Source organism: Epinephelus moara, chromosome 10, assembly GCF_006386435.1.
Source record: "Epinephelus moara isolate mb chromosome 10, YSFRI_EMoa_1.0, whole genome shotgun sequence".
Lineage (NCBI taxonomy): Eukaryota > Metazoa > Chordata > Actinopteri > Perciformes > Serranidae > Epinephelus > Epinephelus moara.
In genome coordinates, this window is record NC_065515.1 from 5,406,872 (window position 1) to 5,419,078 (window position 12,207).

The 12,207-nt window shown below is 42.3% G+C and overlaps 1 protein-coding gene across 11 annotated transcripts in view; it reads left to right on the top strand.

Annotated features, from left to right (window-relative positions):
• The window catches only part of fryl (furry homolog, like), an 86,320-nt gene that overhangs the window by 6,286 nt on the left and 67,827 nt on the right, over nt 1-12,207 (top strand). For 5 of the 11 annotated variants that reach the window (XM_050056043.1, XM_050056044.1, XM_050056045.1 and 2 more), the window contains exons 1-2: nt 5,274-5,870; nt 8,127-8,192. The exons of 4 other annotated variants lie outside the window; for them this stretch is intronic. In XM_050056043.1, coding sequence (XP_049912000.1) covers nt 5,642-5,870; nt 8,127-8,192 — 295 coding nt within the window. In that variant the 5' untranslated portion in view covers nt 5,274-5,641. Of the gene's footprint in view, nt 1-5,272; nt 5,871-8,126; nt 8,193-12,207 lie in introns of those variants that run through there. 2 more of the 11 variants (XM_050056046.1, XM_050056048.1) reach the window with 2 other exon arrangements.

Genomic DNA, 12,207 nt, shown 5'->3' on the forward strand with positions numbered 1-12,207 from the left:
GAGTACCAATCCGATACCAGCGCGTAAAATAAAAATGGATGGGATATGAATTGTTGTATGTCTCAACTCCTAAAACTCTATGTAAATATTAAGAAATACATACATAATAGTAGAATGAATGCCATAAAACTGTTTTTTATTATTATTATCCAGTGTTGACACAGATCAAGACACAGGTTAAATTGCAGCCACACAATTTGGTAAAAAAGACTTTTTAAGGCTACAGTAGAATGCTTTTTAAACTCCACTCCGTTTCGTTTGCCTGTAGCATGCGTATGCGTAATGACGTGAGGCATTACGTGGTATCGGATTGGTCATAGGCTGTATCGGAGGCATTTCTGATACTGGTATCGGTATCGGTATAACTCTAGTGCTAACCGTAGCATGTTGGTAACAGTGTACAGCTAAAAGTTTTTAGGCAGAACTTGCGCATGTGAACTTTGGTTCCACATTACTTCTATCAGTTAACAAAGCGTATATTCTGTGTGCGGTGGCCTGCACTGGACCATGACCCCCCTGCTGTGATGGTTCGGTAGAAGTGCACAAACCATGACAGCACTACTGGTAACTTTACCTGTTTTTATGTTTCAATTTTTGACAGTTTCCTTTTTAGAAAATTGAACAAACCTACAAAAATATGTTATTCTGTTATGGTATTCTGTTTATAACCCTCAGCAGCTTTAGTTCTGGTCAACATCCTCAAGAAAACAAGGTTTAAAATGTGGTCTGTGGTTAAGCCATGTTGCTTAAGCAACTGTAAAGGTTGTGAAGTTGAATTGCACTGGTGTGTTCCTCTAAATACTGTTTTTGCATATTATTTTTGCCTCTGGGCCAGCAGACAAGCATCATCTGACAATGGTAATTGGTCAGGAGAGAAAGGAGGACCATTTTGATGCAGGGTCTGGTCAGGTCACATTCTTCAGCAGTGACAACCAAGTTCTCTGTGGGTTGCCTCGCAACTGTCAATCAGGACTGGTCAGAACCTGCTTGATCTCTTTGTCTGAGTGTCTGAATGCTGAACATTGTTGCATTTCTTGTTCCTGTTTGCAGATGAAAGACTCAAACCTAACTCGTAGGTTCCTCTACAAGTTCATAAACAAAGTAGCAATGTGCGGAAATCAAACTGAAGCTGTGTTTAGCAGAAGGTAGATTGTAAGCAAGAACAGAAAGAAAAAATGTGTTCTCACACAGCAGGACTTTGAATAAACAATAATTGAATTTTGACTGTAGTTATTACGGAGCAAGGTTTGTTCCTTAACAGCCCTTTTGATCTATGTAACGCTTATTGGTGTAAACCTCTAAAACTTGGAGCAGGATGTTAAGAAATAGTTATGCATAAGAAGTTGCGTGAAGGCTGTCATGTACACACATAAGCAGAAATGTAATTTTATGGCTTCATCATTTCAGGTTACACTCGAGAGCCCTGCATAGGAAAGCAGGATTGTAAGCTTAATGGTGTGGGAGCTTTTTGTACCATTAGAGGGCAGTGCAGCATTGTTTTGATCTTCAGCTTACTTGACATAGACCTCGAACTGTTTACTGACATCAAGTGGTGGTGTAGCAGTTCAGATATATGCACACCCAAAGTGATGACTGTAGCAGGGTTGTGCTGACTGTGTGCTGTCCAGCCCCCCCAGCTGACTGCAAAACAGACTCTGACTTCTGGGCCCCAGCCCACTAGTTTTCCTGTTTTCTCCTGCTTGAAAGCAGAACAAGGCAGAGGCGGGTGGGACCCAGTACGGCATAGGAACGCTGCACATTGTTCCCAGAGCTTCCTCTTCCACATTCCTGGGCTGATTGGGATCTGGGCCTCCTGTGCTGGGGTATTGTTCTAACTCAACAGCACCACAGACCTGGCCCCAACAAACCACAGCTGCCTCCACTGACCATTGTGGTGCTCTGGCCGGGTGATGGCTATCTTTGCCTCATCAGTCATCCCTCTCTCTCCCTCTCTGACTCATTTAGTGATTCTACCAGGATCTGCTGCCTCAGCCTCTCTGCATCTTTGCTTCAGCCTCAGTCTTGCACTATCCTGACAAATGTCCCTCCTTGCAACTCTATCGTGCCTGATTAGATTTTTTTGTCTTAAAATAATAAAAATAATAATCTGTAAAATATTGTCCTAATAATTCTATCAACTCTTTTTTTTTTACCCTGGCTGGACGTAGTAGTTTTGCTTACCAACTTTGATGAATTCTTGGTAGCGTTGTCATCACCAGAACAGACCATTTAGGCACATGAGAGGTCAATCACACAAGTTCTTGGTGTGATTTGATGTCATGATAATGAACGACATACCCACTTGCAGTCGTGTTGTAGAAATGCTTGGACATTCAGAAGGCTAAATCTGACACTAAACTACAAATCAGTCCCTTTGTGTAGGCATCTGTGGTCTCCAGCAGTGACTGAAGAGTCCTCTTGCACTCAATACCCAATGGGACCAGAATAGTTTAAATTATTAAACTAAGACTGCCATCCTTTGAGATTGTGCTTTTATAGGTAGGCCTTAATGTTTTTTCTTGTTTATCAGCTACTTTTTCTGTGGACTGTAAAGGTTTGAAATGGATATTACAATAAATGAATGTAGTTTTATGAGGAGAAAACAAAGTGCAATCCATTTCAAAAAAATTGACAGCTTTGGACAAATGCAGCGTTTTCAGATTCCAGCTTTTTGAAAAGGCGTTTGTGAGCCAGAGTCCAGCTCTAAAAAGCTTTCTGGTGGTTTGCCATCAAATCTTGCTGAGCGTTTTCCTTTTTTCCCAGCTATTTGGGGCTTGTCAGTAGATTTTAACAATTAGTGCTGCTTGGTGTGCTTTCTGCCAGCTAGCCTCTAGAGGGCAGAGTTTTCGCAAAACTGCTGCACTGCATTTAACATTGCATTCTTCCACTGTGTGCTTACTCTGCAGGCAAGGTTTGGTGCTGGATGGATCTCATAAAAAAGCACAGTTAAAATGAAGAAATAACAGCACTGTTTTTGTGTAGTATTTTGAGAAATCACTCAGGGAAAGTAAAGGAGAGAATGGTGATTTTTGTTTTTCTTTTACTCCCCCCCCCCCCCCCCCCAGGCTCNCCCCCCCCTCAGGCTCTTGTATACTAAAACAGTTACATCATCTCACTGAAATTTTCACACGCTGCAGTAGAGGGTGTAAACACTTCCTCAATACATTTATGACCACACTTACTGGTCTTACACACAATGCATGTTTGCCTTAGTATCTTTAGCCCTTTATAAAGGAGATAATTACTTGTACATGAGGACATGCAACAGAAATAAACTTGAGTATAATTCATGGAGATGTTATTAAACTGTGCTACAGACATGGTTAACAACTACCTAAAAACATAATGTTATTTACTTTGCAGGGCTTACTACAACTGTTATAGCTAAATACATTAAAAGCACTAGAATACTTGTAGACAATATGTTGACTGCATATTTAGATAAAGTTATGTCTCTATGGCAAAGTGCTTAAGTTAAGAAAAAAGCTGTTTAACTTGCATTTGCAAAATCAGTTGGCACCTTGTGACAGTGATAGTGGCAGTTTTTTGTTTTTAAGGGGCTCTATGTTAAAGTTAGAGCATGTAAGTTGTCTGGATACAGTTCTCAACAAGGACGTGGCTGAGCTGGTGGCTAGTAGCTAACAGTGCTAACTCTGTAAACAATGGCAACAGTGCTGGCAGCACTAATGGTGTTAACCATGGGGTAAATGGAGTGTGGGCGCTCTGCTTCCATGATGACGTTGTCCCGATATCAGTGGTAACTGCGATATGAGCAGGCTAGTTTGATACACACATGCACTGACATGCATGTGCCACAGAGATGCTTAAATCGCAACACATGCAGGTTGCGTGACGTCATTATCTGCTCAGAGGGCAGGGGCCAGATACTACTATATTAATACTATGAATGTTGTATACAGAACCTTGAAACCTGTCATTTGGTTGATAAGGGGAAAAAAATCCAACCAATAGAATTACCGCCATGAAACTATTGGCAGCTCATGGTCTAAAATGGCCAAATGTAAGTCCATTTATTTTGAGTTTACATCTGATGTAGTCCTCCACCCTTTGGGGAAAAGTATTACTTTTAAACTTGCTCTAGGCTTAACTTTGTTGATCAGTCTCTTGTTTACTTCTGCTCTGTGCTGTTTTGTGCAAGACAGGTAACATACACCCTTGTCCTGCAGCAAACAAATGGCTGGTGTTGTGTGTGAGAGGGTTGGTGAGACCTACGGAGACTGAAGCATAGGGTCTGTGTATGGCCACAGAACCAAAATAAAGAAAGAGATAAAGGAGCCTTAAAAGCTACAAAGCTGAGTTTTGATTCCCTTTAGGTTCCATAGCACTTCCAGCGCCTCTACATTACACAGAGTCACTTAATTCAATATTAATATCAAAATGCTTAATGGAGTCTTCATAGAGCAAGATAAAATAAGTACTCTGCCATTCTGTATTGCCCAATTGTGTTATTTTGGTGCATATTTAATGATGACTCAGCAGAAAAGGCTTAATTTAAAGGTGTTTTAACAGTTTGCTGCACACTGGTGCTACAGTCATCTTTAATTTTTGTGGAGTGTTAAAGCTTTATATTGCTATTGAAGGCTGGCTATATGTTAGTGCTTGGATGGCCAATTAATTTTTGCACTCAGTCTCAAAGAACAGCAAATTGATGATTTCTTTAGGCACTGAGCTTTTATGAGAGTCAGCACAGTATAGTCCTTCTCGCTCCTCAGCGAGGGATATTTGGAAGGGTTTGAGTTTGCTGCAGGTACAAGCTGTGCAGCCAAGCAGAGCGCAGCAGTCTGTCATCACCCCGTTTCACAGACCCCATCACTTTGCTCATTCTGCTTCTCTTCATAATAGCTAAGCGCAGCCGAGCAGAAGTAAAAGCAAGGGGATGGGCCCTTTTGTTATTTGAGTAAGTTAGCAAGAAGGCAAACAAGCATTTGTGTTTGTCTATGAATGCTAACAAGTAACACAGTTCTGATGATGATAAGGGCTATCAGTAAATGCAGGCGGGCCGGTGAAGCCCTACTTCTTACAGTGTCTGTCAATCCACTTCCTCCTCTCTTGGTCTCTTTCACTGGTGAGCAACACAGGCCAGCAGGGTGTGGCTTGTGTCGTCTCTGTTGTGATTGGCCGGTGGCCCAGGCTTGTGTTATCTCCTGTGGAACATGTTCTAGTCCCACCCCAGATAGTGCTTGGCACTCAAACATAGCCCTGCCCACTCACAATTACATCACGTCCCATGAAAAGTGCCATGTCTGTTTGCTTTCTCTGTTCACTGTGAGCAGACAGGTAATGTTGCAGCGTAAGAAGTTTCTCACTCTATCTGAACTAACTAGTAAAGAGAAGCCGTTTACTGTAGCTAGCCAACGTGACAGACAACTTTGGAGAGTCTGACAGGTAGTGTCTCTTCAGGTCTGTGAGGGCAGATCTCAGGGCCCACATACAGGCCTTGGCAGTGGGTGAATGTGAAGCTGCTGCATGTAGGTAGCAGCTGGAGACGGGGACTGCACTGTTGTCTTGCTTGTCTGTAAATGGGGTAGATAAAGCAGACAGGTAGTTGTATGGGAGAATGGTATGGAGCAGGCTACTGGACTACACATCAGAGTGAAAGACGGAGAAAGTCTTGTTGACCATGGAGTTTCTGAAGAGCTTGGTTCCAGCTGCCATCTCAGGGGAGGGGCCAGTTGAACATGGCGGAGCCCTGTCCAGGGAGACTGGTCCACGGCTGCTTCGTATGAGGCGACTGGGCTTGCTATCCATGGGACAGACCATTGAGGAGGGTCCGGTTGATCCGATGATACAGGTAGACCCGGGGATCGGCCTCTCCAGGCCTGCCCGCAGGAACCGAACCCGCCTTAAAGGTACAACTGACTTAGCTGTTGATGGAGCAGTTCTGGTTTTGTGCTCATCTTTGCTAATTAACAAGGGCAATTTAAAGGTGCTGTTTTTCTGCGTTTTTAGTTTAGTGTTTGTTAAGCTTTGTTAACATGTAATCCAAGGTTGGCTTTACTCCCAAACCCATTTTCACCCCTTTTATACGTACACACAAACATGCACATACAAACACTTCATAGATACAGTATAACGTATATATGCTAGGGTTGGGTAATCGCCTTTATTTTTTGTTGTGCTAACTGGCGGCCTCAGTGCACTACCAAAGCTTAACTGTGAATATGACAAAGTTGCGTCTGTACCATGATACGCAGGGCAATGGACACTGACTATAATGCAGTCTCAGTGGATTCAGAATCTAATCTAATAAAAAGAGTCAATATCAGCTTGTCAAAGCGCGAGGAAAAAGAAGTTGTAATTCGCGTACATTCCTGCCCCAGTCTTATAATACTAACAACACAACATAATGAACATCTGAGAGGTAGTTAATCTACATTAGATTATTAGTACTTTTTTTAGACAGAACTTTAGCATATCTGTAACATAAACTTCCCTTATAGTGCAGAGTGATGCTTTTGTCACCAACGTCTGTTTGTGTCCGATCATTCAGTGGAGTGGCTTGCGCTGACAAGCGTCATTTTCATGATGTTTTTCAGCCTAGTTAACCAACCCCCTTCCCAAATTGTGACATCACAGCAGTATTTCAACAGTAGCAACCAGACAGAAGTGAGCGGCAGCTGGTGCTCCGTCAGATGTGTGAAGGTACTGACACACTACACTGACTGGAGGAAGCAGAGTTAAGGCTAGATTATAGCCTGTTACATTTTTGTTCTTAGTCTAATGGATTACCACAGCAGACTGTTTACAATTTTTTTTTTCCCCCAATTGATGAATACGTTTTGTCCCCCAAATAATTAAATTACAGCACACACACTCATCTGTGTTTTCAATTGTAACCAATGATTTCTAGTAATGTGAAAAGCATTGCCTGCAGTAATGAACCCACAAAGATTTATAAGCACACTCTGTAGCTCGAAACGGCTTTTAGCCTCTTTGAGAGCATTGTTTTTGGTTTCACAACCCTCAATTTTACTGTATAACTGTGTCACTGCTCTCATTAACCCAGTTGCCAGCAGCAGGTGGACGTTTTCAGCAAACAAGCTCTGCTAAACTGACTTTACGCCACCTGCTCAGCACCAAACGGCAGACAAAGTTAGTGAGCAGCCATAAAAGTAACAACTTAAATGAAAATGACTGTGGATTTACAGGAGTCTGTCAGGTGGCTAGAAACTCAAAATGAATGCTCAAGTTTTGTTCTGCCTGCCGGATGTGTAATGTGTACTGTAAATATGCAATTGTTTGCTAACATGTTAACAAGTCTCTATGACGATGAAGTCACCGCTGTTTGTTTGCCAGCTTGTTATGTGGTTTGTCTGTCACAAGTGGCCAACGAAATAAATGAGTGCAGCTTTAGCTCAACATTAAGGAACCTTTGGCCAGTTCCAGTTTGTTTTTAACATTTTTTCCATATAATAAGCAGATTATATATATATATATATATATATATACACAAAACATTATGAGAAGCCATCGGAGCAAAGCTGTGATGCAGTTTATGTTTTTGTAATGTACCTTGTAAGCTGTATTAAATAGGAAACAAACAAATAAAATAGAATTCAAATGGATGTCAGTTGACACTGAGGTCCTGCCTGCTATGGCGTTTGGAACAAAGGTTTGAGAGTTGGCTGTTAAGTATGAGTTGTGCTGACAATTTTAATCCTCTGAAGTAGGTCTACTATTGTGTCTTTGGATACAGTAGTTAAAGGTTTAGAAGGTGTGTGTACACATACAAATTATGTGTGTGTGCAGGCCAGCCAGTTTGCATCAGCAGTGGGGTGATGACTTGCCGTCAGTCTCTCAGTATGGCTTTTTTTTGCAGTGCTACCTGTCAGAGCACGCTTGCTCCCTTTATGCTCATGGCTAAGCATAACTGAGCTCTACCTTCTGCTCCACTCACCTGGCCTCTAAGAAGAGGATTACAGGAGACAGCTAGCTACACTAACCCACAATAACAATGATAGGCTGACTATTATATGTCCTTACTTTGGTTTGGAGCCTTGGTGAGCTGTGAAAATGATTTAGCTTGACAGACAGTGAGATGACATCTCCACAGACTGGATTGGGCAAACTGGTTTCAAATCTTTCCTTTCTTTCTTTCCAACTAGGACACATCCATCATGTTAGAAAATTCTCCTTTTTTCATCATGCTCGTGGTGGCAGGGGTCACGATGGTGAGTTATGTAATAAAAAGAAGTGCTGTGATTACTACAGTAGTTCAGGTAAGGAGAGCGAGATGGTATTCTGGTGTATTCATACCTCAGGATAATTTGCCCTGTGTTTAAATCAGAGCTAAGTGCCACTCCCTTGTTGCAGAACTGGCATAGCCTGAGTTGGCTTTTAAGGTGGTGCTCCGCTTTTCTTTCTGTAATTTGTCTTTCTATGCACACAGTGACATCACCCAGTTGCAGGACGCACAGCTGAGTTTTTGGGAAGGGTTTGATTGGGACAGTATTTGGTTAATGGGTGCAGCAGGCTTCCTGTTTGTGATTTGGGAGTGTTTGGAGCATGTGACTGAACATGAGTGTGCACTGGTGGGTTGTACTTTTGTATTGAAAGTCTGAACAGTCCATAGGGTGTGTATCCAGACAGCCTGGACAGACTTATTCATCGGATTTCTTAAATAGTTATTAGCCAACTGTAGTGAAACAAACCCCATAATGGTGCAGCTCTGTGCAGACTCGGCACTTAGTGGGAATATGGTGTCATAGCTGGGAAGACGAATGCTGTGTGAATCATTGTTAGTGTTCTTTCTCCAACCAGCTTTCCCAATAAATGTTCCTCCTCCATAGTGAACAACTTGAAGTCTGCTCATTTGAAGAAGTGCTATGAGTAATGAGCTGACCTTTTTGTACCTGTATTAAGAGGAGTTTTAATTCAGATTTGCCCGGTGTTCTGCTCTGTCATTCCACAGAGACGATGCACTTCTGACCTAAGAATGACTCTTTGTTAAAATGAGTTGCCTCTCTTGATTTGCTAGGCAAATCTGAGAAATGAATTTGTTCATTCTCAGCTTGAGCAGAGGAGAAAGGCTCTGTCATTGGGTTTGGTGTCTGTTGTTTGTGCAAGGAATAGTTTATAAAAAATGTTTTTGATTATTCACAGTCACACAGCTACAGGAAAAGGAGCCAGGAAAAATCTTGCCAATCAATGTGTGTGTAAAAGGGTTTGAAACCTTAGTCCAAATGTACACAGTTTGTGACCTGATGAATATTATGAGGAATTATGAAATAGCTGAATCTCAAGGGAGCGTTTGCAAGTGAGGAGCTGTGCAGGTTGCAGACTTGTGCTGCATACCCAGACTGCTGTGATGGATCTAAATGGCGTGTCCTCTGCAGCCCAGGCACCACTGGGGAGGTCAGGGATTGAATTACAGCTCCTATCGATTATTATTCCCACCACTGCCCTTCAGAGAGGCCAGAACAGGAAATGCATCCTCCACCCTGTGGGCTCCTGGGAGGAACAGCTCCCCTACACCGTTTGCAGTCAGGATGGCTAGCTGTCAACCACGGCTCCCACTTTGTGAATGGAGCTACTAGAACTTGCCTTGGTTGTACATTTAGTTGAGTTTATTCAATCAGTAAGCTCTTCTTTCCAGGAAGTCAGTTATAATGTTGTTTATTTGAAGTCCTCAACTTACGTCAGCTCTGTTGGACAATAGCTCTTAGCTGCAATGTTCCCAGAGAGATGATGTTGTCAGTTATTCTTCTTCATGCCTCAAACAATAAAGCTGGTTTACAGAAAACAGTGTCTGCAGAGGTCTTTGCATGTTTGTGTGTGAACTGGTTTGCTGATAAGGCAGACAATACGAACGCTAATTCTGTTTTTAAACATAATGTATACACATTAGGTTTCTGCCAAATACTTCTGCCTGCCTCCTGTCTTGGAGCTTGAGCCAAAGGCTTAAGTCCTGGGGTTACTCTGTGAGACTCAAGGCCTGGAGCAGGGGATTTCTTAGTAAGTTACATTTTAAGAAAAACAACCTGACCCACACTGTGTGGGGCTGCTGTGGCTCAGGTAGAGTGGGTTATCCATTAATTAGAAGATTGGTGGTTCTGCATGTTGAAGGAGCCTTGGACAAGATATTGAACCACGAATTTCTCCCGATGGCTGTGCCATTGGTGTGAGTGCAAGTGAATGGTTACTCAGTAGCAGGTGGCACCTTGTATGGTACCCTTAGGCCACCAGTGTGTTAATGTGTGTGAATGGGTGAATGCGATATGTAGTGTGAAAGTGCTTTGGTCAGAAGACTAGAAAAGTGTTATGCAAGTGTTGTGCAGTCCATTTACGTTTGAAGCTGTATTCAACTCTCTGGTCGCTTTGTCATGATCCACTGAACTTGTGTTGGTAGCAGAACTTAAAATAGAAGTATTTGCTGAATCATGGAGAAGCAAAGCAGTGTCGGAGTAGATATAAAAAACCCTCAAAATGCCAATGGAAAAAAAAGTTCCTATCACGGGTCAGTGTTATTGTTTGTTTGTTTTTTGTCCTTGCCCCTATACTGATTGTTTTATTGAGCAGTTACTTAGTAACAACAAAGACTCAAGTGAATTCTCATGCCTCATATTTAGTTTGCCCACATCCTCTCGTGCCACCCAACTCAACTCCTGTTTCCAGGATAATTGAAATTGTCTGCCTCCATTTCGCCAGCGCCCGATTGGTACTGCTCATGTGCAAGTGTGAACAGAGGTGAGAAGGAGGCGAGATGGCTCTCTCCTTAGCTACTTCCATCATCAGCTCCTGGGAAACAAAGCAATATGTTTAATTCTTTTTTACCAGCTACCTGGTTGTTCAATTGGGCAAGTGAGATGCTAGAGTTACTAGCCTGACATTGTATTTTACTTGCCAGGGCAATCTGGCAAGCCTTATTGTTGAGCCCTGCAATCCGAACCAAAACTGTGGTTCTGGTGTCAGCCATATGGTGTAACAAAGGACAACTTTGCAGTGACCTCTCGCTCACCTGGTAGAGTGTACACCACATATAGGCTTAGTCCTTTGCAGCTGCCCAAGTTTTGATTCCAACCTGCAGCCATTTGCTGTCTGTCTTCCCCTCTTTCTCTCCCACCTTTCCTGTCTACCTACAGCTGTCCTCTCAAGAAAGGCAAAAATGTCCAAAAATAATCTAAAAACAAACAAAGAAATACTTGTCTTAAACCTGTTTAACTCTAAAAGAATGAGACTTCTGTTGATCACCAATAAAATGTCATTTTGAAATATCTCTTCCACTCTATCCATGGATGTTAACTGTATCCAAAACTTTCAAGATGTCATTAAATGAAATTAAGTGATATGTACTTGCTGCAAATTTGCAATGCGACCCTGAAGAATCTGCACTTGTTTATTACAAGGCAGAGTTTCACAGTGGAAGCCTGCATCAGGGTAGCACCAGCCAGGGCTTGACAAAGCATCTGCTTGTGTTGTGTTTGTTTGCAATGAGCTCTGCCTCATTTTGCATAACTTGTGTAGTGGAGGACATGTGACAGAGGGAGAGACTGAGGGCGAGAGAGAAATGAAGACTAAACTAAAAGAAGACAAAGAGCATTTGTCTTTTGCAGCCTTTCCCAGTGCTGTTCCCCTCAGAATATTTTGTTAACAAACTTAATCCTGCGCCTGACTACAAATTTCTTGATGTCATGTGGATCTATTTTTTAAGTCTCTGCGAGAGCAGGTAGAACTGTCATCAACACAAGATTAAAATATCAGATGTGTGTGTGTGTGTGTGTGTGTGTGTGAGACACACAAACACAGTGGGCTGTTTTCTCAGTAATGCACTGTGTAGTGAGTTTGTGTATCATTGTGTGTGTTACCATGCCTGGTAGCTTTTGGACAGAGCAATGATGTAATGCCTATGACTCCTCTGGGTGTGAACGGTTAGTTTAACAAATAGATTAGCTGTGATGCTGTGATCTGTGATTGGAAACTGGTACAAAGTACCAATAGCACAATGTCAGGTGCCCATGTCTCATTATTTGGTCTGATGAAAAATGAAAACATTCCCCATATTCTTTTTGAGTGCAGCTAGAGTACAGTTTACTTTGTTTTCAAGATGGGGGTGTATGGCACATATTTTAGGAACATAATATTTGTATTATTTTGGAGCAGAGAACTGAATAGAAGTAGGACTACTAGTTTTGGTGTGTGCAGCCCCCCCCCCCCCCCCCCCCCCCCCCCCCCTTTCTTTTCCCCCCT